The 25,950-nt window shown below is 41.0% G+C and overlaps 2 protein-coding genes across 3 annotated transcripts; one reads left to right on the plus strand and one right to left on the minus strand.

Moving 5' to 3' along the window:
* Positions 1-8,865: 8,865 nt before the first annotated feature.
* Positions 8,866-18,380, plus strand: LOC109866899 (heterogeneous nuclear ribonucleoprotein A3). Of its 2 annotated transcripts, none has more exons than XR_004203904.1 (11): positions 8,866-8,994; positions 10,440-10,562; positions 10,647-10,793; positions 10,879-11,089; positions 11,181-11,267; positions 11,369-11,437; positions 11,525-11,578; positions 11,677-11,814; positions 11,936-12,064; positions 12,157-13,668; positions 15,683-18,380. XR_004203904.1 is itself a non-coding variant. In XM_020455784.2 (11 exons), the coding sequence occupies exons 1-10, from the start codon at positions 8,989-8,991 to the stop codon at positions 12,210-12,212; spliced, it is 1,020 nt and encodes a 339-aa protein (XP_020311373.1). In that variant the 5' UTR covers positions 8,866-8,988; the 3' UTR covers positions 12,213-12,227; positions 12,332-13,014. The 2 variants fall into 2 exon arrangements, 1 of the variants encoding a protein (XP_020311373.1); XM_020455784.2 differs by lacking the exon at positions 15,683-18,380 and having other exon boundaries at positions 12,157-12,227; positions 12,332-13,014.
* nfe2l2a (nfe2 like bZIP transcription factor 2a) lies at positions 17,651-25,672 on the minus strand. Its single transcript, XM_020455799.2, has 5 exons — positions 25,426-25,672; positions 21,675-21,950; positions 21,316-21,408; positions 21,016-21,195; positions 17,651-20,454 (listed from the first exon to the last, which is right to left on the minus strand). The coding sequence occupies exons 1-5, from the start codon at positions 25,465-25,467 to the stop codon at positions 19,204-19,206; spliced, it is 1,842 nt and encodes a 613-aa protein (XP_020311388.1). The 5' UTR covers positions 25,468-25,672; the 3' UTR covers positions 17,651-19,203.
* Positions 25,673-25,950: the final 278 nt, after the last annotated feature.

Here is a 25,950-nt window from a genome sequence, read left to right on the forward strand (position 1 = left end):
ATGCAGGATAACACATCTCCTTCGCATAGAGTTGATCAGGCTGTTGATTGTGGCCTGTGGAATGTTGTCCCACTCCTCTTCAATGGCTGTGCGAAGTTTCTGGATATTGGGGATACAGTTTGTGCAGAAATGATTTGGTTGTGCAAACCCACAGTTTCAGCAGCTATCCGGGTGGCTGGTCTCAGACGATCCCGCAGGTTTAGAAGCCGGATGTAGGATGTCCTGGCGTGGTTACACGTGGTCTGCGGTTGTGAGGCCGGTTGGACCTACTGCCAAATTCTCTAAAACAACATTGGAGGCAGCTTATGGTAGAGAAATTAACATTAAATTATCTGGCAACTGCGCTGGTGGACATTCCTGCAGTCAGCATGCCAATTGCACACTCCCTACAAAACTTGAGAAATCTGTGGCATTGTGTTGTGTGACAAAACTGCACATTTTAAAGTTAACTTTTGTCCCCAGCACAAGGTGCACCTGTGTAATGATCATGCTGTTTAAATTCAGCCACTTGATGTCACACCTGTCAGGTGGATGGATTATCTTGGCAAATGAGAAATGCTCACAAACAGGGATGTCAACAAATATGTGCACAAAGTTTGAGAGAAATAAGCTTTTTCTGTGTATGGGAAATTTCTGGGATCTTATTTCTGCTCATGAAACATGGGACCACACTTTACATGTTACGTTTATATTTTTGTTCTTGGTGAAAATATATATTAGACTTGGATGCTTATTTGCACTATTTGCACTATCAATGCACTATTTGCATAAATGAAAGCAAAAAAAGATTGTGCTGTCCAACACTAGCTGCATTTTTTATATCTGTTCATTGAAAATGTCTTCCTGGGGGAGAGGGAGATCAAAACGAGAGAATGGGATTTTTCTTTCCGCGGCCACTTCTCTGCACAAGTCATCAAACAAACACCCCCCCCCCCCCCCCCCCGATACATGTATAAATATTATAATAGTCCCTTCCCTACTGAGACATTGACTTGTTCGCATTCTTATCTTTTATCATTTGTTATTGTTGCATTGAGGAGAAGGAACCTACATGTAACATTTCACTGGACAATGTATACCATGTGTGTCCTGTACATATGACTTAGAAAACTTCACTTGAAACATTAGGAAGATATTTTGGAGATGAATAGCAGCTGGATTATGACATATTTACTACCCTTTTGAGGGACTTTGATGTCCATGCAGCATTCCTTCCTTGAATAGGATATTAATAGATTATGCACTTGATAATTATGCAACAGACATGTTTATGACTGCTAGTGGACATTAGCTAAATAAAACCGGTGTACTAATAACAGATGCAAAACACGATGCAATAGTTCACATTCTGTATTGCTTAATCATGTTAGTGTCTGGAGAAAGAGCATGCAGGACTGGCATGTTGACTTTGGGACATATGCAACAGTAACATTGTCGATAAGGCTACATAAGAAGTGTGATATTCTTGCAGAGGAACCGTAGAGACTGTGAATGACAGCCAGCCAATGTTCTTTTTTTCCTGGTCACAGAAACAATACGCATTAAAAGATGGTTTACAGAAATAGCAGTGAACTAACAGTGCGTGTGGAGTGTGTGTGTGAAACGTCAATTTTGTGACGGCCAGGTGAGCAGGTCCTTATTCAGCTGGCCCATCCCGATGTAGATGGTGTTTATTCTATCCAAGTGGTGCCATTAGACATTGTGTCTGCTGATATTTGGCTGTTTCTTTTCATCCAATAAATTGTCCCTCTCCTCTCGTCATCAACAGTGCAATCATTCTCAGTGATGCTAGAGCACTGGGGAGGAAAGAAGAGGCCAGGCCCTCCAAGATGGATGTGTGTTATTGTTTGTGTGATGACAGTGGGTTTCAATCAGGTCCTCCGCACCCTAATCCCAGGTAGAGCTTTTGAGATGCTGAGTCAGGTCCTGCTTCATCGATCCATCACCCCAGGCTAGCGGTGGGCAGGTGTAGTCCCCCTCTCCCCGGAGACACAGGAAACACCTGGCCTGCTCTCCTCGGGACTTCATCATCCCTCCGTCTCAGGCTGCTGGGAGCTCAACGTCGCCAAGCAGAAACTGTGAAAGCAGCACTTTTGTGCTCGTTTGTTGTCTGTACACAAGAATTAGGGAAGGTAGTGTGGCTCTCCCTCACCTCCCACACCTGCTCCCCCACCCCTACCTCTCTCGCCCAGGGAGAAAGGAAATGCACTGAATGGACCGCACACACAACTGCGTCAGAATTGCCTGAATCTGTACAAGGCAGACCACATACATTTGTAGAATAAACCTCAATGACACCACCCTGTAATTACCAATGCATTTCATCTTTATGACGTCACCCCCAATTTTTCAAAGTGAATGCTCTTTCAATACAGCTTTTAAACACATCATTACGTTGATAGTGTGGTAAGAGAATGAGCAGTGGTTATAATTACATTTGAGGCTAGTAACAGGCCAGTGAGGGGCGAGAGTGTTTCTCCTGCAGCAGGTAGTCAATTAGAGGCAGAGGGAGACTGTGCAGCAGCGCAGTCCTCACCTCGGTTGCTCCTCCACTGAGGTGCTGTAAATAAAGTTTTATTACAGCACACTATCTGCTTCTCTTCTCCTACATCAATAGACCAATCCATTCCAATGTAATCACTTCTTCACCTTCTATTTCTCATTGAGACTAACAATAAAAGGTCATGGTTGCCACTTTAATCTGGCCAAGAAGGTGACCATTTTAAAGAAATAATGGCTGCCTTTTTTTCCTATTTCTTTTATTTTTATGTAGCTGGATTCCTCTGCTTTACACCCCAAGAGTTATTATGTGTGTTGTCGCTGACAAACTAAAAGAGAAAGAACGACCCAAACTGCTTTATTACTCCCAGAGAGCTCTGTGAAGACAGCTGCTGTTATCTGTCAATATTTAGAAAGGAGAGAAAAATGTTCCTGAGTCCAGCCTTGGCCTGAAGCTCATTAAGAAGGCTTCACCAGCGCCATCTTGACTGTATCAATACACAATATGGCGGAGACCATGTATCAGTCTACACGGATCATTCAATACAGCAAATCAAATTGAGAAAATCGATTTCATATCCTCGGAACTCCCAAACATTGCTATTCCTTTATCAGTCCATACAAGAAGGCCATTGCTTTATGAGGATGTTTAAGTAAATTGCCTTGTCTTCCAAATCCTCTGGAGGCTTTAATGTCCTAGGAAGACGGAAAGCAGGTCGAAGTAGATTAAGCAACAAAAAAAAACATCTTGCTTTCTTAGTTCCACAAACACAGTCACTTTGTGGAAAACTAATATGAACATTGGATTTGCACATCGCAGGCAATTCATTTCAATGCAGAAAATCTGAACCGCCGAAGGAAAAAATAACATTCCGTAAATGATATACAGCCTGTTTGGAGCAAAAGGTTAAGGGAACCGGTATCATTGGCGGAGAGTAAAACTTCTGCTTTTCCCAGACAACTTGGAACAGTAGAGAGGACATATTCCACATTCAATAAATGGTATTTTCAAAATACAGACATCAGTGTGGAATCAGTTTTTGGCATAGCAGGACACCGAACTCATCAGCCAAAAGAGCAATTCCCTTTTGTTGAATATTTTATGCAGACCTAATAAACATGGAGTGTACATGTGGAGCCCAATGGCTCTGGTAAAACCATTGATATGAGACCATGTCTTTGGTGTTTGGCCTTGGAGGGGAGACCATGCTGAGCTGTTTATGAGCCTCTTGAACAAAGAATGTACAGTGATCTGACATTCCATAAACTTTAGAAGGCATTTTATCAATGATTAATGTGATTGTCAACAAATCTGCATGCAAATTGTGGGAAATGTCGAATAGCCCTGGGCTACAGAGGCTCTAGACCTGGACTAAAGTCATAAAATTGTGAGGTGTGAAAAGCCACACAATTTTCCCTTATTAGAAACTATTAACTCTTTGCCTAAAGCTAATCTGATTATCTGAAGCTTGTCTGTCATCAGTAGCTCTCAGCCAAGGACTACAGTTTCGTTTGCAGATCACTCATATATTCACATGACACACACACACCCCAAAAACAATGCCACAAATGCTACCTTTAGCTCCCAATAAGTTCTTACACCATTAATTCTATTTTTATTTGGTGTGATTTACACCCATTTCCTCCATGCAATAGTACAGGAAACAGATGCTAGGAATTGTTATTTTCCTAAATTCCTGGGAGATTCTGGTCAACACTGATGTGCGGGCTTGGCTTTGTACTCGCATGAGAAGGGGTGGTAGACAGTGACTAAATTGACTCCCTGGTTTCCCTGCTCTGATGCTCCATTTCCTCACAGTTTCCACATGCGTATGTCCGTTTGCCCAAAGCCAGGTTGGCCATGCTTTATGGCAGGCTTCCCTCGCGGAACAACCGCTGCGTTTTCCCAGGACAAGGTCAAGACTCGCCCTCTGCTTCTGCTGCGACAGACAGGTGATGAGTGTGACGGCTGTTCCCATACAGAATATGAACTGAACACAGATACATAGAAGAAAGTGGTCGACATACTCTGTTAAGACCCAGTTTGAGGGTAAATCATTATTAAAAAGAGAAATAATTAAAACACCCTGGAATATTGTTGTGGGTGAATAAAACCACAGTTTGTAACAATTCTAGTTAGTTTAATTACGAAATGTTCCTTGAGCCAGGAAAAAAAATACTTACCTAAGGAAACATTAAGGACCTATTACTACTGTTTATGATGTCGAAGAAGATTTTGAAAACAAACGATGTATTGTAGGCTATAGCTTCCAACCGTGTATACAATAGGTCAACTGGCTCTCTTGGAATGTGATTAGGCTACAGCAGATATTTCATAGAATTGCTATATGCATATGAAAATCTTATGGGACGCTTTAATCAATTGTTGTATTTTTGTTGGTGGCCCGCTCTTTGATGGTGTGCACAGTACGCATTTAGAGTGTGGCATCAACCCAATGATAATACTCCAGCCACAAATCATTCATTTTCATGGGCAAGAGCGCCATCTAGAGGAGTTTTGACATTTAAGGGAATGTTTTGACATCGCCTGCCCTATATCTATGCAGAACCCTGCTGAAAATGACAGACACTACTACCCGTTATTGTGGACCATCAAAAGTGTACACAGTGATTTTGAAGCCAATTTGTTCATTAGTTTTAGTGATGGTTCAATCACGTATTAATGTTGTATTACTGAAAAAGCTGTTGGAATAATCACAGGAATTGCAGATCGGCACATAGTGCCATCTACTGGTCCAATAAGCAATCAGGATAATTTACACAGTATAATTTACTGACAAAAATAATAGGTTACAATAATACATTAATTTATTCCCCCACATAGCTCAAATGAACGCTTAACATAACAAAATGATTTTTTTTCTTTGATTCATACCAGAAGTATGAATAAGAGCCCAAGTCTTCAAGGCCAATGTCTTTATCTCTTTTGGGGAGAAAAATTCAACATGACGGAATAGATGTGGTGGCTGAAGATTCTGCATCTCAACGGTTTAGTTAGAAAGGAATTGACCAGTTGCATGAATGCTCTACATCACCTCAAGATACAGTCGGCAGCAAGCTCCTCCTCCATGAACATTTACTGGATAGGAAGCTTTTGCTGACGGGGGCTACTATTACCACAGATATATAGTAAAACATTTGAGTTCTAAAATGGTTATAAAACTTGTATTAAATTATTGTGTTAAGTGCTAGCTTTAAAACCAAAGAGGATGTAATTCCCTTCTATTCCAGGAGCTGGTTACATCATTCATTTGTCTGCCAAGGTAGGTAGGAAGGTAGGTAGCCTAGTGGTTAGTGCATTGGGCCAGTAACAGGAAGGTTGCTGGATCGAATCCCAGAGATGACAAGGTAAAATTCTGTCATTCTGCCCCTGAGCAAGGCAAGGTTAACCCACTGTTCCCTGGTAGGCTGTCATTGTAAATAAGAATTTGTTCTTAACTGACTTGCCTAGTTAAATAAAAAAAGGCAACTGTGTAACCTGTTTTTATGACAGACTATATATTTATCTGCAGGCTTTTATGCATTTGGTTAAAATCCTTAAAAAATGGTATTAATGAAATTCAAATGTGTCCTTTTGAACAGTGATTGGGTCAATTATAATTGAATTCCAGTCAATTCAGGAAGTAAACTGAAATGCCAATTCTCTCCAATGTTTTTCATTGACTAGAACTGACTCCAAACCTGCTTTAAGTATTTTGATGCTCAGGCACTGCATGTCATATGTACCCAACTTTGTGCAAAGAAGAGCATCGTCTTAATGTGGTATTTACTCTGCGAGTTTGGGCTGTGATAAACTATTAGTCACATACAATGCGGATTACCCTTGATGTCCTGCAACAAGATGAAAGATGACAAAAACACGTCACTCCTAGAATGTTTTATAGAACCCCAGATTGGGAGAGAAAATACTCCCACCTGTAGCTGGTAATAATGTGTGGGTTGGGTCAGTAGACTGTGATATATCTCAGTGTCAGGGGGCTGTCACCCCATGTTCAGAGAATATGGGGTGTGATCAACAACCAAACAAACATGCTGTCCAGGGGTTGGGGCAAGGAGAAGTACACAGAGCATCAATCAAACTCCATCTGTGAGGAGCTGATACCGCAGCACACATGCCTCTACGCTCAGCTCTGCTCAGCTAACCTCCCTCAACACCCAGCCCGCTTCTGTTTTGTGCTATTTCAGTTCAACATTTGTGATAGAAAATAAATAAAAATTAAGAGGTTGCTGGTTCATACATTCCTATGCTTTGTCCAAAGCTTACTGTCAAGCGCAGAGGTGCCAAGAATACACCAACGTCAAATAGACAAAGTTGGAAAATGCATATGTAGCATCAGGAGAAAACAAATTCTGACAATGGTCACGTCACTCCGTTGAAGTAATGTTGAGCCCAGTGTAAAGCCAACTCCTGTTCCAGGCCTCTAAAATGCTTGTTGGGAGCGTTTCCTCCTTCAATCGCACCAGGGTATGACTGACTGCCTGGTTTTTGACAGCATGAATTCGACAAATCTCCTCACATCTGCTGCTCCCCTCAAACAGCAGCGGTTGGAATGGGCTTGGACTGGGCAGCAAGACATTGTTTATGACTGCTGGGCTATCCTTGGCTGTTCCCCCTGCACAACATTTGATCAGGCGTTAATGTTTTACTTCTTAGCTGGTGCTATGGGCAAATGAGAACCCCCCCCCCCCCAAAAAAAAAAAATCAATGCCAATGTTACAGATTGTTCAAAATCAACACAAGACAGAGGCTTTTTCCCATTTCGATGACATTCAGAATAAAACAAAATAATCATTGAGATCTATAGCCTCAATAAAGTAACCATTGTTGTGGTAGCATGCAGAGTATTTGCCAACTCCTACACCCAAAGGCGAGAACTCCTGGTACCAAACAAATAAAATTGTATTTGTCACGTGTCAAATACAACAAGTGTAGACCTTACTGTGAAATGCTTATGGGTGGCCATTTGATTAATTGTTCATCAGTCTTATTGCTTGGGGGTAGAAGCTATTAAGGAGCCTTTTGGACCTAGACTTTGCACTCCAGTACCCCTTGCCATGCGGTAGCAGAGAAACAGTCTATGACTTGGGTGACTGGAGTCTGACAGTGTTTTGGGCCTTCCTCTGACACCGCCTAGTATATAGTTCCTGGATGGCAGGAAGCTTGGCCCCAGTGATGTACTGGGCTGTACGCACTACCCTCTGTAGCGCCTTATAGTCAGATGCCGAGCAGTTGCCATACCAGGCGGTGATGCAACTGGTCAACTATTACTGTTCCTTAATTTAGGGAAAGCTCTGAAGCAGAAATAATGTTACCAGGCCTCAATCTCATTACCAGTTTAATTAAGAAATAAATGTGCTGGAACAAACACAGGTGATATGCAATCGACAGTGTCAGAGTGAAGGGTGGAACACGGGACTTATTTCATTCATGGCTATAGAATCCTTGTTTTCATCCATTGTAACAACTGTCTTAATAAAATGCTACGCTATAACAATATAATTAGTCTCTGTAGTTGGAATGATTTTTTACTTAAAAACGGTACAATAATACCATCTATAATATAACAACACTGTAATAACCAAAAACAAAGACATACCACACTACAACTCTAAATAGGCAATAAATAGAAATGAAGGTTAATGACAGTGAAATATTGTCATTTTTATTGGGGCTGTATTTTTTCCTGGCACCCTGTAATGGTAATGCCAGACATTATTCCATCCAATAAAACAGTACATGGATACTTGTCCAGGTCTGATTTTCAACAAGATTCTATATTTATGGTGAAGCAGCTGATGGCAATAGCATATTCAAGTTGTACTGTCCAATGTCAAACGCTGACAGTGGTCAAATCCAAAACATTAACTTACGAGTATTCAGATACACATTTTAATGCAAGTGCAAATTGTCTGCTATTTTAAAAAAGTGTTACAAATACTGAAAAACAGTTGCATTTCCCTTCATTTTATTTTAATAAAAAAATATCTGTATTCATGAACCATAGATCTGCAACAAACAAGTTAAAATGCACAAAATATTTATTTTGCTTTGTAGTTATGGAAAAATACGGAAAAACCTGGTTAATGTCTAAGGGAAAAACAATCAGCTGTGGCTATTCTGGTACATTGCCTTCAGTGTCCACTAGATAGCAGACAACTTCTTTGTTTCACATGGCACGTACACGGTATGATTAGCCTACAAAGTCATCACAAATGTTAAAGATTATACATTATAATAAAAATATTTCACTTGTATCATTGGACATTTAAATAAAAAGGTATACTATGCAGCTGAATACATTTACTCTGAATGATTGATCTTAGATCAAATCAACTTGCCTATCCGGTTCATTATGGTAAAACCGATCCTGGATCAGTTAACGACTGCACGACCAGTTCAGACTTCCTATCACGTGGTGCAGTAGCTTCCTTTCTTCTCAGAACCAAGGAAAGAGAATACTTCGCAAAATGGAGGTGATAAATATGTTGATTGTTTATCGGTGTCTGCATATATTTGCGTTGCACGTAACAATGTAAAGTGTATTATGAGCAAACAGGTCTTTGAAAATGATGCAGCGACATAATATGCACATGATTCTAACAGCATTTTTAGGAAGGCAACATTAACGTTAGCTAGCTAACGTTAGCGCCACTGCGTTTCTCAACATTTGGCTAGCAAAATGATCATGCCAGTCAAGAGTTCTACGGTTACAGTGTTGCAGTTTTTTTTGTTTATAGAACGTATCCACATCAAACAAGTACTTGGATGTATCATTCAGTGGAATACATAGGCCAAAATTGTAGGTCAAGCCTTAGCTACAGATTGTAACACCAGACAATGTGATGTAAACCCCAAAATTGGTATCCGGTATACTGGGTGTTACAGGTTAACGTTGGGTAGGCATAACGTTACTGTTTGGTGTAACAGAATTTTCGACCAACCTTAACGATTCGTCGAAACCGGGGTCTCATAAAATGTAATTGTCCAGTTGCAGGAGGTCTGTTTGAATTTAGAAAATGCTCTGTCATAATAAAAAAAAAAAAAAAATGTTTTGCGCCATAAAGGAATCCAACAATGTGAGGCGTGTGTACGCCGCCATCTTGTCTTTTTCAAGTCTTCATTCATTGATTGAGGCAGGTGGATCCACCCCAAAGTGCCGCATGTCATGACAGACACCTGTCTCGATTAACAAGAGAATACTTGAAATGGACAAGATGGCGGAGTACATGTGGTTTGATTACTTAATGGAGTCATTTTATTTTAATAATGGAGAATGTTCTAAATTCAAATGGTCAAGGACATTTTATTTGACTCCAGTTTCCAAGATTCTAAGACCATATTGCTAAATTTGGTCAAATTATGTGCTACACCAAACGGTACCAAACCTGTAACTCCCAGTATAATGCATACTAAACAATGTTTGGTTAAATCACATTATCTGGTTTTACAGTCTGTAGCTAAAGCATAGACCTAAACTGTAGGACAGGCTATGTATCCCAATGAATGATACATTGAAACACTTGTCGGACTGTGGAGACATTCCATCATTCTACAAATCAAAATTACTGCAACATTGTAACTGTAGAACTCTGACTAGCACAATGAAATTTTCTAGCCAAAAGTTAGAAACGCAGCTGTGCTAAAGTTAGCTAGCTATCATTTTGTCACTGCATCATTTTCAAATAACTCTTAGCTACATAATATTTGCACTATAAAATATATTTTATAACACTTATAAAGTGGCAAAACTGATTTCCCTAGAATGTCTTAGAGTCTTGGCTAATGAGAAAATTCTAACTTGATACATTTACACTAAGATATTGCAATCTAGGTTATTACACTGTAAAATGTTTGAAATAATATTCATACAATTGCATTGTTGTGTGACATGCATACCTGTTTTAAATCATTTTAACAGGGTCATGAACATAGGGAGCCTGAACAGCTCAGGAAGCTGTTCATTGGGGGCCTAAGTTTTGAAACCACTGAGGAAAGTTTAAGGATCCATTTTGAACAATGGGGAAACCTCACAGACAGTGTGGTATGTATGCATTTCACAAGTGTCTGTTATTTACAATGCATTTATATGAAGAGTAATGTGAGCTAATACGTTGGTTTCATGTAGGTAATGCGGGACCCAAACAACAAGCGCTCGAGAGGGTTTGGCTTTGTAACATACTCCTGTGTGGAGGAGGTGGATGCCTGCATGGCAGCTCGCCCTCATAAGGTGGACGGACGTGTTGTTGAACCTAAAAGGGCTGTATCGAGAGAGGTAAGCAAACTCTGCTTCACATTGATTTGCGAATGTCAAAATGTGACACGTGTGCGCTCACTGCTCAGCTTTTCTTCTGTCACAGGACTCTAACAGACCGGGTGCCCACCTGACGGTGAAGAAGATATTTGTTGGGGGGATCAAGGAGGACACACGGGAGGACCATATCAGGGAGTACTTTGAGACCTACGGGAGGATCGAGACCATTGACATTATGGAGGAACGCGCAACTGGGAAAAAGAGGGGATTCTGCTTTGTCTCATTTGATGACAATGACACTGTGGATAAAATTGTTGGTACGTATGGGGTTGTTGTCGCTTTGAATTGCTCATTTTTAAACATCAGTAAACATTCCTTTGCTGAGGATTTGCCTTGTTTTCTTTTCAGCTCAGAAATACCACACAATAAACAGCCACAATTGCGAAGTCAGAAAAGCCCTCCCAAAACAGGAAATGGAGGCGTCCAATCAGAGGAGTAAATATAATAACCCGTCTTTATTTGTCCAAATGTTTGAATGGTTTAGAGTGGCACATATAGAACATACTTCAGTGTCAATATTGGCATTTTCTTTTTAGATAGGGGTGGTGGCTCTGGAAACTTCATGGGCAGAGGTGGTAACTCTGGTGGTGGCAACTTTGGGCAAGGTAAGTCCCTTTTCCATTTGTTATGTGGATACATTTGGAACCGTAATCCCACCAGCAATGTAAATGGCATTATCTTGTGTGTTACAGGAGGCTACGGTGGCGGAAGAGGAGGGGATGGATACAATGGATACGGTGGAGAGGGTCAGTATTTACGTAACGGATCATCAGATAAGGAGCGGGAACTTGATGATGCATTTCTAAAAGAGAGCTTGCTCAAATCTGAGCGCTTTTCTGTCCAGGTGGAAACTACAGTGGGGGACCTGGCTACAGAGGTGGACGTGGTGGCGGGTATGGGGGAGGAAGTCCTGGGTATGGTAACCAGGGAGGAGGCTTTGGAGGAGGATATGATAACTACAATGACAGAGGCAACTTTAGAGGTACGAACACCTGTTTTAGCCTGTATATATTGTCATGCCACATAATCTGTTTTAATGAGCTGAACCCACAGTAATTGGATGTGACGACATTATTCAAAAAATAAATCCCTGTGACTCGTAGGGAACTTTGGTGGTGGAAGGGGTGGAAATTACAATGACTTTGGCAACTACGGAGGACCGCAATCTAGCTATGGTCCTATGAAGGGGAACAACTTTGGTGGCAGAAACTCTGGTGGTGGCCCCTATGGAGGTGAGTATTCTCTCGCTGAGCTGGACGAGGTGACGTGCTGTCTGATGTTGTGATGACACAACCCTCATCTGTCAATCATTTGTTTATTCCAGGTGGCTACGGCTCAGGCGGTGGAAGTGGGCATGGCTACGGCTCACAGCGATATTGATACTATGACGCTCGGGTAAGTTCCGTTTGAAAACACTGAGCATACCTGACTGTATAGTACAGTGTGAGCCCACGCAACACTAGAATAACTATTTGTTTTATCCTGTATCCATTCAACAGGCTTCAGTTCTTAGCAGGAGAGGAGATGAGCAAGGATTTGTCAGGAAAGCTGCAGGTTACTGTACTTTTAGGCAGTCGTCTGAAAGCATGTAGAGGAACAGAAGTCAGAAAGTTATTGCAGCTTTAATGGGAAACTAATCCTAAGAAAGACTGTACACACAAACTATAAAGTGCAAGGGTGTAGCTAGTACCTTATTTGTGGTAGATGTTCCCCCACTTTATAATTGTTCCTTTTGTGCATCTGAAGTGTATGTATTGTTGTGCCTGTGGAATCAGGAGTTAAAAAATAAATAAAAAAGTATTTCGAACTCCAGTCAGTTTTGAATAGTCCTACATTTATTTTGTTGTAGATTGATAGATTTTCTATGGTCTTCTCATCTTTGTCGTTTTTGAAGAACTTGGTCCTGTCAGAAGGGCCTATACGCATCAGGCCCTCAAATAAGCTAGAGCTGTCTTTTTTTCTTTTGAAGTTAATATGATTGCAAGTCTTTGTATCAAGTGTATTATGATCTGTATTTCAAGAACCCCATGTATTTTATTAGTGACAAGTGGTTATAAGTAGTGCAGACAACAATTTTAAGGAAATGTGTTTTACACTACTTGTATGCAGTAAACAGAATTCTAGATTGTAAAAAATATTTTGACAAGTGGAAAAAAGTTTAATAAAGTTGTGTAGTAAAGTCTTTTGAAGTATAGTGCATCATTGGCTCAGAGAGATTGAAGGATTTGATTCTTGTCATGTCCGTCATCACTAATCAAGTGTAGCAAATCAATATCCTCAGAAGTATGTTTTGTTTTCTCTGAACTTTGAAAGATTCATTTTTTCCCCTGCCTGGATGGAAAGGGAGTCTTGGCTAGTCCTAGGGCGAGGGACACGCATCGCCTAGCCAGGATTGCACTAGTAGGATTGTTACAGCTACAAGCCACTTCAGTTGGGCCTCAGCGGGTCAGTATGGAAGATTGCAGAGTGTTTTTTCAGACAGGACCTCTTCGGTCCCAGCACAGTGGACATGTCAGCATGTTGTGAGAAAAAAGAGAAGGCAGCACCGAGAGCCACACCCTTGGAGGAAAGCATATTCTAGCAAAAAAAGTAACTAGAGTTCCTGGACACTTAGAGATCCTGTTGAGTTAGATATGGCAGTTTACCAGGAAGTTCTTACTAGCTTTCAGACCTTACAGGGGAAAGGGAAGTGAGTATTTCACAAGCAGTGGTAACATAAAGAAGATGCAGGTAAGAGTAACCACTTTGCTTGGTTTACAGATCGTGAAAGAAGCATTACGACTACTCTTAAAGGCTGAAAATCTAATGACACGATTACATGGACATTTCTGGATGGGTAAGACTTAAGTAAATCTCAAAGTATACTGCAAGTTGTAAGACTGCACACACCAACATTCAAATAGGGGTGAACAATTGCTGTTGAATATGGAATCCCTTCTAAGTAAAATGGTACCATTCACTACATTTTTGGTCATTTTTAAGGATCTCATGCATTTTTTGCACAGCTCACTGATCTCTGGGAGTGCAGAACAGACTTTACATTCACGCAGGCTTACACTACAGGTATCTTGATATTTTGCTCTGCATCATTTTAAAGATTTTCTATACATCGCTTTGAAAGGTAACATTTAAAAAGTGTAACTTAATTAAGGATGATGATTTTTTTCGCCCCCTGGTCAGACAAGGTAGGTATATATTCTAGTTTGAATAAATTAATCCAAGTATGCATGTCTATTAGATGTGTTTCTTGAATAAAGACATCTCTCCTAAAAGGAATTAGTGATATTTTATGTACAGTCCCAGTCAAAGGTTTGGACATAAATAAAAACCCTTGAATGAATAGTTATCTTTACTATTTTCTACGTTGTAGAATAATGGTGATGTCGTCAAAACTATGAAATAACATGAAATAATATAGTAACCAAAAAAGTGTTGGACAAATCAAAATATATTTTAGATTCATCAAAGTAGCCACCCTTTGCCTTGATAGCTTTGCACACTCTTGGCATTCTATCAAACAGCTTCACCTGGGATGCTTTTCCAACAGTCTTGAAGGAGTTGCCACATGCTGAGCACTTGCTGGCTGCATTTCCTTTACTCTGCGGTCCATCTCAATTGGGTTGAGGTCGGGTGATTGTGGAGGCCAGGTCATCTGATGTAGCACTCCATCACTCTCCTCCATGGTCAAATAGCCCTTACACATCCTGGAGGTTTGTTGGGTCATTGTCCTGTTGAAAAACAAATGATAGTCCCTCTAAGCGCAAACAAGATGGGATGGTGTATCGCTGCACAATGCTGTAGTTGCCATGCTGGTTAAATGTGCCTTGAATTCTAAATAAAGCACCATCACACCTCCATTCTTCACGGTGGGAACCACACAAGTGGAGATCATCCGTTCACCTACTCTGCGTCTCACCAAGACACAGCGGTTGGAACCAAAAATCACTAATTTGGATTCATCAGACTGTCCATTGCTCGTGTTTCTTGGCCCAAGCAAGTCTTCTTGTTATTGATGTCCTTTCATAGTGGTTTCTTTGCAGCAATTTGACCATGAAGGTCTGATTCTGAACAGTTGATGTTGATGTGTCTTACTTAAACTCGGAAGCATAAATTTGGGCTGCAATTTCTAAGGCTGGTAACTCTAAGGAACATATCCTCTGCAGTTGAGGTAACTTGGGGTCTTCCTTTCCTGTGGCGATCCTCATGAGAGCTAGTTTCATCATAGCGCTTAATGGTTTTTGCGACAGCACTTGAAGAAACTTTCAAATTCTTGAAATGTTCCGGATTGACTGACCTTCATGTCTTAAGGTAATGATGGACTGATGTTTCTCTTTGCTTATTTGAGCTGTTCTTGCTATAATATGGACTTGGTCTTTTACCTAATAGGGCTATCTTCTGTATACCCCCCTACCTTGTCACAATGCAACTGATTTGGCTCAAACGCATTAAGGAAAGAAATTCCACAAATGAACTTTAGCAAGGCACACCTGTTAATTGAAATTAATTCCAGATGACTACCTCATGAAGCTGGTTGAGAGAATGCCACGGGTGTGTGAAGCTGTCATCAAGGCAAAGGGTGGATACTTGGAAGAATCTCAAATATAAAATATATTTTGATTTGATAACACTGTTTTGGTTACTACATGATTCCATAGGTGTTATTTCATAGTTTTGATGTCTTCACTATTATTCTACAATGTAGGAAGTATTAAAAATAAATAAAAACCCTTGAATGAGGTGTGTCCCAACTTTTGACTGGTACTGTATGAAAAGTGGTTTGAGATTATCCATTTGTTGAGAACGCTGTGAATACTCTATGAGAAGCAAACATGATCTCTTTGTTTTGTTAGCCTCAAAGCCTCCGAAAAGATTGGTTTGAGAGAGGGCGGAGAAAGAAGGCTTGGCGTTCAAAGGTAATGTATGTGGGTGAAAGGGCCTGGAACTGCAAATACTACAATGTGCAGTGCTGTGCTTTTTTCCAACGTGTTTGTTCACTGGACCTTTTTGAAGTCGTCATGCATGGTTCACATGAAGTGTAGCTGAATAATGGAGGTAACTGTTATAGACCTGAATAAATGCAGTTGGAACCAGAGCCGTACAATGCATTCATAAAGTATTCAGACCCCTTCACTTTATCCACATTTTGATACGTGACAGCCTTACTCTAAAATTCATTAAATTGCCCCCCCCCCCTAATTTACACGCAATACCCCATAATGACAAAGCTAAAACAGGTTAAGACATTTTTGCAAATGTATTTTAAAAAAAACGTATCACATTTACATAAGTATTCAGACCCTTTACTCTGTACTTTGTTGAAGCACCTTTGGCAACGATTACACCCTCGAGTTTCTCCCATTCTTTGCAGATCCTTAAGCTCTGTCAGGTTGGATGAGGAGTGACGCGGCACAGATATTTTCAGGTCTCTCCAGAGATGTTCGATCAGGTTCAAATCCGGGCTCTGGCTGGGCCACTCAAGGACATTCAGAGACTTGCCAAAGCCACTCCTGTGTTGTCTTGACTGTGTTCTTAGGGTCTTTGTCCTATTGGAAGGTGAACCTCTGCCCTAGTCTGAAGTCCTGAGCACTCTGGAGCAGGTTTTCAACAAGTATCTCTTTTTACTTTGCTCCGTTCATCTTTCCCCCGATCCGGACTAGTCTCCCAGTCCCTGCCTCTGAAAAACATCCCCACAGCATGATGCTGCCTCAACCATGCTTCACCGTAGGGATGGTATTGGCCAGGTGATGAGCGGTGCCTGGTTTCCTCCAGATGTAACGCTTGACATTCAGGCCATAAGTTCAATCTTGGTTTCATCAGACCAAAGAATCTTGTTTCCATCGTCTGAGAGCCTTTAGGCGTCTTTTGGCAAACTCCAAGCGGGCTGTCGTGCCTTTTTACTGAGGAGTGGCTTCTGTCTGGCCACTCTATAAAGGTGGAGTGCTGCAGAGATAGTTGTCCTTCTGGAAGGTTCTCCCATTTCCACAGAGGAACTGTGGTGCTCTGACAGTGACAATTGGATTCTTGGTCACCTCCCTGAGCAAGGCCCTTCTCCCCCGATTGCTCAGTTTGACTGGGCGTGCCAGCTCTAGGAAGAGTCTTGGTGGTTCCAAAATTCTTCCATTTAAGAATGGAGGCCACTGTGTTCTTGGGGATCTTCAACATTGCAGAAACGTTTTGATACCCTTCTCCAGATGTGTGCCCGACATTATCCTGTCTCTGAGGCAATTCCTTCGACCCCATGGCTTGGTTTTTGCTCTGACGTGCACTGTCAACTGTGAGACCTTATATAGATAGGTGTGTGTCTTTGCAAATCATGTCCAATCAATTAAATTTACCACAGGTGGACTCCAATCATGTTGTAGAAACAGTTCAAGGATGATCAATGGAAACAGGATGCACCTGAGCTCATTTTCGAGTCTCATAGCAAATGGTCTGAATATTTTCGTAAATCCGGTATTTCTGTTTTTTATACATTTGCAAACATTTCTAAAAACCTGTTTTCACATTGTCATTGTGGGGTTTGGGTGTAGATTGATGGGGGTGATAGAATAACGCTGTAACGTAACAATGTGGAAAAGGGGAAGGGGTCTGAATACTTTCCGAATGCACTGTATATTTAGTTAGGACTACTTGTATAATATTATTCAAATTCTAGACATTCAGTTACATAGCATTGTTTAAATTCTCCCCAATGTTAATGGGGCGCTAGCATGGCTGTAATAGAATGTTGAAGTGTCATGTCTGGTTGGGAACTATGTTTTATTTAAGTGTTTTAGCTTTCACAAAATATTTTTATAGATTTTAAAAGATTCAGTTCATAATATTCAAAACTAAGTTTAATGTACATCATGGGCTTTCTGTTTTGTGGACAATAAACAAGACTATTGAAAAAAAAACGAAGGTCTAACATAGATTAACCCAATAGCTGTTTTGATTACAATGTGAATGGCATTTGAATCCGTGTAAACCGTTTTGATTTGTTCTGTTTTGAAAAACACATAGTTATGCAAATCCCAGTCAGCAAAGTCATTATGTTCATCTGGCATACATTGTTGCATACTATCAAATCCAACTTTATTTATATAGCAACATTCTTACAAATGCTTTTCAAAGTGCTTAAATAAAATTAAAGGTGGAAAGATCAAACGTTTCTATGCAAATATAAAATCAAGATAGACATTAAGAGTAAAATAGCAGTGGATAGGAAATTGAATGCAGAAAAAGTGGATAAAAGTTCCTAATATTGGTAAGACAAATAAAAGCACTTTAGTTAATAGCACGGATAAAATGGTATGTCTTAAGACAAATCTTAAGAATCAACAGTTTGAGGACCTAAGATCCGGCAGGCCATTCCAAAGACCAGGACCGTAGTGTCTGAAGGCAGCCTCACCAAAAGTTTTGGTTCTGACATTTGGAATGACTAAAAGACCAGTGCCAGAAGATATATCAGACATTAAAAGCATATCAGACATGTATTCGGGTGCAAGGCCATGTAGTGCTTTATAAATCAATATAGATTGTGTTTAGGCTGATATAAAACTGACAAAATGTAATTGTTTATTTCCTTTTATAAACTGGGTCATTCGAGCCCTGAATTGGCTGACAGCCGAGGTATGTTTGTTTAACCTTTATTTAACTAGGCAAGTCAATTAAGAACAAATTCTTATTTACAATGATGGACTAGGAACAGTTTAGGGGCAGAACGGCAGAGTTTTACCTTGTCAGCTCGGGGATTCAATCTAGCAACCTACCAGTTACTGGCCCAACGCTCTAACCACTAGGCTACCTGCCGCTGAAGATTATATCAGACGGTAAACCACAGGTATGACAAAACATTTGTTTTTACTGCTCTAATTACATTGGTAACCAGTTTATAATAGCAATAAGGCACCTTGGGGGTTTGTGATATATGGCCAATATACCACGGCTGTGTCCAGGCACTCTGCGTTGCATCATGCAATATATCACACCCCCTCTGGCCTTAAGCAGAAAAGGGTCAGAAGATACAAAATAAACGGAGCTGCAAATCAAAGAGTAAAGTTTATAAAACAGACTTTTAAGTAACAGTGATTGCAACAATATAATTTGCATACTAAAACATGATATATACAATTCACATTTTCATATCTCAATAGCAAATAATGTATAAATCTATTTACAAGCAATATCAGTAAAACAACCTTAGATGAAAGTGGAGACCAGTACAAAAAAACTAAAATGTCCAAAATATTATAAAGGCATTCAAGGAGAGTAGGCAAGGACTATATAATAGTTCTGCTATTTTACTAACGCTTAAAGCCAAGCATCTACAACGTTATTCTTTGCATAGTATTATTACTAATGCAGTACCAAGTAGTAAAGCAGAGAAGTGCTAGTTGTCATTTTTCTTGAAAAGCATTTTTTTAATGCGGGGGACGAGGAAGACTGTGCCATCGGTGGTCTGCTGGAGGGAGTACTCGGATGGGGAGTAGGGCTTCCCTTCCTCATCCCTCACTAGACTGAACACTTCCAGGTACAGGGTGTTAAGCTCCTGCTTCATCTGCCGCAAGCTGCTGTAATTCTTGGTCTTCTCTCTCTGCAGTCGCTCCTTTTCCTCCTTCAGTGAGTCCAGGTCATACTCCAGCTCCGTGATGTTCTCCATCTTGCGTTTGCGGCAGTTCTGGGCAGCCACCTTATTCTTGCCCCGCCGGCGGATGTCTCTGACCAGGGCCAGCTGGGCCTCGTTGAGCTCGTGCTTGGACATCATCTCGTTGAAGTCGTCCACAGGCAGGTTGATGATCATGTCCACAGTGAAGGGGATCTGGAGGGCCTTGGCACGCTGCTCGTCTCTGGAGAGACGCTTCTCGGAGCGTCTCCTCTTCTTGTCTTTGGTGAAGGGGGGATCGTTGTGGCCATTCTCCTCATCTGGCTCTGTCTTGCCATGTTTGGGCTTTTTGTCCTGCTGCTGAGCTGACACAGAGGGAGAAGTCTGGAAACCATCCGGTTGGAAAGACAGTGAGAACATCTCGGAGTAGTCAGACTCTGCACTCTCAGGGTTACTGTCCATCTCCTCCATGTCTGAATCGCTGTAGCCACCAAAGGATCTGTCCCCATACATTGATTTCTCAGGGGAGCTAGCATGTGGACTTGCCTCCACAGACACACCTGAGTCCGAATCTGGAAATTCTGGCATTATCTCAGTTTTGTTTCCTCTGTCAAATGCTTCTCTCGGAGAAAGGTCATGTAATTCCATTGGTGTAAAAGTAGGCTTGTGTGATATCTCTGCCAAGGAGTTACCTCCATTTCCTTGGCCACAAGGCAGGGTGACACTGGTCACTTTTGTGTTGACAATGTCTTGATAAAATACATCACAGAAAGTTGCTGCACTGAAGTTAGTATTTAGGTCTGGAGCCTTTAGGGTCATCTGATTGAGGTGGTCAAGAGGAGCCATGTTGGGAAAGCTCTCCTCAAAGGCGTTGATGAATTCAGGTGGGCAGACCTCTGCTGCATTTGACGCCACCTCTGCCAGGTTGGGCAATGGGTAGAAGCTGTAGTTTGGATCCTGCACTTCAAGGGTGGTGTTAGTGGGCAGATATCCTCCTGTCTGATCCAGTGTGTCCTTCATTTGCATATTCAGGCATTGCTGGAAAACAAGATTCAGAAGAGTCACAACAAATCCAGTAACCCATGCAGTTTATCAGACGTCAAGATGTAACATTATAGTAAAATGCAGTATAGTACCATCACATGGACTAGCTGTTGTTCAGCGTTTACTAAAACTTAGTTTCAAACCTTTGTATTTTATTCTCAATAGTAGTTGAAACTTTGCACAGGTTCAGTATTCCAAATTGCGAATCCTTATTTGATTAACATCTTAGCATGAAATTTTGCACTGTACTTGTACTGTACGTAAAGTATTTTCTGGTTTGTTTCCATGCTACTACCTTCATCCACTGCTAAACATTAGAGCGCTATTTAAGTGTTACCAAGGACACAAGCAGCTCTGAGGCAACAGTGCTCTGTGGAAACCTGATCACAGTGGATTTAGCTGTATTATCTTCTGCTATGTGTCCCATTCAAACACACAGGACAAAGGTGAGTAGGTTCTCTCATGCATGGCTGCTGCAATCCATGCATTCTTTGGGTGTTTTTTTTACACCACTGAGCATCGTACCATTGAGGTGGTAGGATCTGCCTATTGTACCTGCAGCTCAGGAAGGGACAAAAGCTCCATCCAGGCCTGCTCCAAATCTGGGGAGGTCCTCTGTGGGGGCTGGGAGGCTGGGAGGAGGGGTGGCTGGGTCAAAGCTGGTAGCTCACATGCCATGACATGGTTGCTGTTTGGGGCTGGTGCTACGGTGACGTCCAGACAGACTGAAGCGGTCTACAATACAAAAAAAGGGGGGAGTGGAACACTGTAAAAGACCGGAACAGACATGAGATATTGTTTTTTAATTTGTTTGAGGATATATATTTTTTAATCTAAAAGTGAATGTATTCTTACTGCCGTAGCCTCTACCAGTGGGAAGGTCTCTGCCAGCAGCTGCATACATTCATCAAATGACATGGCATCTCCGTCTTCTGTGAACCTGACATTCTGAAGGGAAAGATTCAAAGTATATGTAACCCCTCTTGCAAAAGAATAGGTAGGAATTTGAACAGAGTGCGCTACCTAGACGAAGGTCTTCACAGATTAGTTTCTAAAGAGACAAATCCACCAATGCAAAACTACAGAGCCACCTGTTTTTCCCTAATTACACTGGATGAGGTGGTTACCTAGCTACAGCGGAGCTGCACCCAACCCAGTGCAGGGAGGGCAGTGGCCAGCCTCTGACATGACTGACAGCTGTGTGTGTACTGTACCTGTGTGACTTGAGGGGATGCGGCGGTGGTGGCAGACTGCGGTGACTGGCTGCTGGGTGCAAGGCGGGGCACAAACTCCCCCGTCTCCTCATCCAGCTGTAGCTGAGCCAGCAAGGCCTTCTCCTGCTCTCTCAGCAGCTGCTGCCTCTTCTCCTCCTCCTGCATCCGCTGCCGCTGCAACTCATGCTCCTTCTGACGGTGGCAGTAGTCAAACACCTCTCGCCCTGCGCCCAGGTCAATGTCCTGCCTCCACAGGATGTCGATTAGGTCCACGTCCTGCCAAGAGACAACAGGTTAGACTGGAACTCACAAAACACCATACACGAGGAGATTGTGCACTAGGAACAAGGAAGTGTGTGCCTGCTGTGAAGTAGCATGGCTACTGGCTCTCGCTACAGTGCCACACCCCGTCCCTTCGGGTGTCTGTCCTACGACGACTGGCTAGAATGTAATGAGGAAGAAGCCGCCTGAATAATAGAGGAACTTCTCCATTTCCCCAGAGTTCAGTCCCCACCCACAGAGTGCCTCTTAGCTGCTTTCCAGGCAGAGGAGCAAATAATTGAAAAGACAACAGGTCAAATGTAATATTGTTGCATCTCTGTCTGTTGTATCAGTAGCTTAGACCAAAAACGAATTAAATCAATGATCACTCTGAGGAGAAAAGTTCATTCATACAGCTTGAAATGTAATGTGGTTTACTTTTTATTTGATATACCACAATGCGCCACAAGGTCACTACATTCACTACTGTATTTGGAGAACCATGTTGCGTTGAGACCTGGCAATAGAGTTTAGTACGGATATGTTCAGAGGAAGTGCTTACTGTATTCCACACTGGTGTATAGCACGTTTTATAACAAGATCATTTGTTCCTCCACTTCTACCTCACTGTGGCCGATGTTTATTAGCTTTCTGCGTGTAAATTCAGGAATGTGCAGAGATAAACTGTGCTGGTCTCCCTTGGGCCTTTTAACATCCATTACACAAACCTTATTTACAGAAGGAAGTGTTTCACAAGGGCCTTAGGAGATTGCATAAACCGAACATTAGGTCACACTGAAAGCTCTGAGCATGTGACTGTTTGTTTCTGGGTAATAAAGGCAAACTATACATTCAGAAAGACTTGGTCACATGAACAGAAACAGAGAGAGGACAGATGATATAAAGAGAGACAGATCAGATGACTAACAAAGCAGAAGTAAGTGCAAAGAGGATGTGGATTTGGAACTTGATGTCATTTGTTAACACTGATCGATTTCAACTTAGCTAACTCTGTATCGTAAAAGGAATGAGCACAAGTAATTGCTTTGTTACTGTGTAGACCAAATCAAGTGTTAAACATGACCATTACAAGTTCAACCCATGACCTCTTATTCAGAAATGGGTATTAGAAACAACAAGCATTGGCTTTCTGTTTGTGTGCATCAGATGTGCAGTGCTGCTGACTGCTTTTGAACCCTATTTGCCTTGGTCGTTACGTCAAAGCCAGCAATAGTCCATGACCGTTAAAGCCCGTAACGTCAGAAGGTCTGGTCAGGGCAATAAGTCCCACTATTAATCTTGGTCAGAGGAGTGAGTACACGCAACCATAAATTATGACTGTGGAGATGAGGAAGAATGGCCTAAACTGACCTAACAGCTGCTGGATGAAAGCAGCTTTTGTGGTCAGCCATGTTTTCTCCTTTCAAAAACAGCAGATTGAGTCCATGTGTCATGCCTTTAGCCCACACAACTATCAGTTGCAGTCTAGAAGAGTGAAGAAATCTTGAAAAGGACAATGCCTTGTTCTTTTATAGACACTTTCATCATACAGGATCGATGAATTCTGTCATAAAAGGCAAATGAACTTTATCTAGTTTCATCAACACATTTCATAATCCCTTTTGAATAAAATAAAATGACTGGAGCCACTTTAAGCTTTTCATGTTGTCAATGACACTTCAACTCCACTCATTCATGCAGAGATGAGTGATTTGTGTACATTCACAAATTACTGATCCTCCCTCTCAAAAAAGGATGATGTAACTATTGTTAATGGAAGATGTTGACTTCCATTGGGACCATTTTGGTAAATTGTTTGGATGAGCGACTTCACTTTTTAAACTCAGTAACTATTTTGTTATGAACTATCTTGGTGGAGTGAAGTATTTATCCACAAAATACTTGTGAAACATTCTGGTTAGTTCACTGACATTTTGCAATAGTACTTGAATGTAATAAGCTATGGGAACTGGGTTTGTAAAAAGAAATGCTAATTTTCCTGGTTGATTCTGCAAGTTAGTGTAAATAAAAGCTCTTCCTTTTCCATTCTCAAACAACATCTCTTTGTTTGAATCCCAGACATACTTTGAGTAGCTGATTTTTCATCTCAGAATGTGCAGCAACTCAAACAACAGAATAAAAACATATTAGGGGTATAGACACCACTTTTAAAAACAAGCCGACCACCGATTCCAATAGTACAAGAATTAAGTGACAGTAAAACAACTGATTCGTGGACCTATATACATAATTCCTTGATACCTAAAAAAAAAACTCATCACAAATGATAAAAGTTGTATATTAATTAACATACTTTTCCTTTGTCAAGGCAAATTGTTCAAAACACAATCAGATGAGTTTGGTTTTGGGATAAGGCCTTTACTCCAACACCATCTTTTTTTCTCCAAAAAAAGAAACACATCCGGTTACAATCCTACTGAACATTCCTCAACGCAGGTTTACTCTTTAATCTAGGGGAACCTGTTGTCAATTGATTACTAGATTAACGTGTTATTATCTGTTTGTAAACCAAGGCCAGCTGCAGAACTACAACCACTTCTGTGTTATTATAATAAAGAATAGCCTACGCATTTGTTAATTTGACACAGTTGGCCATATGTCCAGAGAACCTATGTACATAGAAAATTAAATAAATTCCAAGATTAGCTGGGACAAAGAGATGTTGTTTGAGAAAGGAAAAGGAAGAGCATTTATTTACACTAACTTGCAGAATCCACCAGGAAATGGAGCATTTATTTTTTACAAACCCAGTTCCCATACCTTACTACATTGAAGTGCAATCGTACAATCAACTGTATATATGGAGCAAAGGTAGGCCTATGGATGCCATCTACAGGAACACAGGATGGGGCTCTAGTGGCGCATTGGGAGATTCCGACGGCCAAAAAACAAGCACACCGACATAAAAAAAAAGGTCTGTCTGGGGAAAACTTTCGTCATCTTGGCATATTTTTTACTTGACAATAATTGCATCATTACACATATGGATTACGATATTAAGCCGATATTCAATTGTTATTTTTTGCCCAATTTAGTTGTATGCACCGGGCAGACAACCATCCATGACTTTGCAGAAATCTCTATGAACAGACCTGTCGACTACAGCGCAGAGACGGAAATTGTAGCCTAGTGCTAGAAACGCGATTGCAAATGTCAAAACTACAGCACAACAAGCTCACATATGATTATGATAGGCTATAGGCTAAGAAAGCATATTTACGATTCGTTTCATTTAATTAATTAAATAATATACGGATTATTATGGAAAATGCACATTGGGTTGAATTTGACAGTTTGTTCATATCAGGTAACATGAGTGTAGGCCTTATTTCATTTCAATAGTTTGAACTATCCATTAAATAGTTTTTCGACTGTAGGCCAAGGAACATTTTATCAATATATCAACCTTGAGATGTTTTACAAAGCCTACTGAGTTGAATATAGTAGCCAATAACAGCATAATATTTACCTGTTGACTAGGATTCATTTTATGCATCTCAGTTTCCATCATAGTGGATAGTTGGCTTGTCCCTTCGTAAAGAAAAACCCAATAGGCCTATATAAAAATATATCCTTTACAGAAATATAAAATGGTGGACTATCCGAAGGCGAGGAGTCCGGCCCAGCAATGTTTTGACTATGAAGGAAATAGTGCTTCTAATCTTGTGAAAGTTTACGGAAAACCCCAAGCAGTCTGATAGCCTTGCCCACAAGTTGCGTCAGCCAGTCAAGGGCTCGGAGAGAGCTGCGCTGGGATCGTCCCACTCAACGTCCTATTGGTTCGATAAGGCCAGTTTGTGGCTGTGCTCCGGACAGCCAATGTTACATTTGCTTCACGTTTATAAACAAGTCATTTGTTATTTAACCTAAAAAATTAAAAGTGTATTCAAGAAGTGTCCAGATACATTTACATAATATCTGCCACGATAGATTCATGACACTAGAAGAGGTATTTTTGATAACAGCATCTTGGTTGACTTATGAACTAATATAA

Source organism: Oncorhynchus kisutch, linkage group LG2 (genome assembly GCF_002021735.2).
Source record: "Oncorhynchus kisutch isolate 150728-3 linkage group LG2, Okis_V2, whole genome shotgun sequence".
Classification (NCBI taxonomy): Eukaryota; Metazoa; Chordata; class Actinopteri; order Salmoniformes; family Salmonidae; genus Oncorhynchus; species Oncorhynchus kisutch.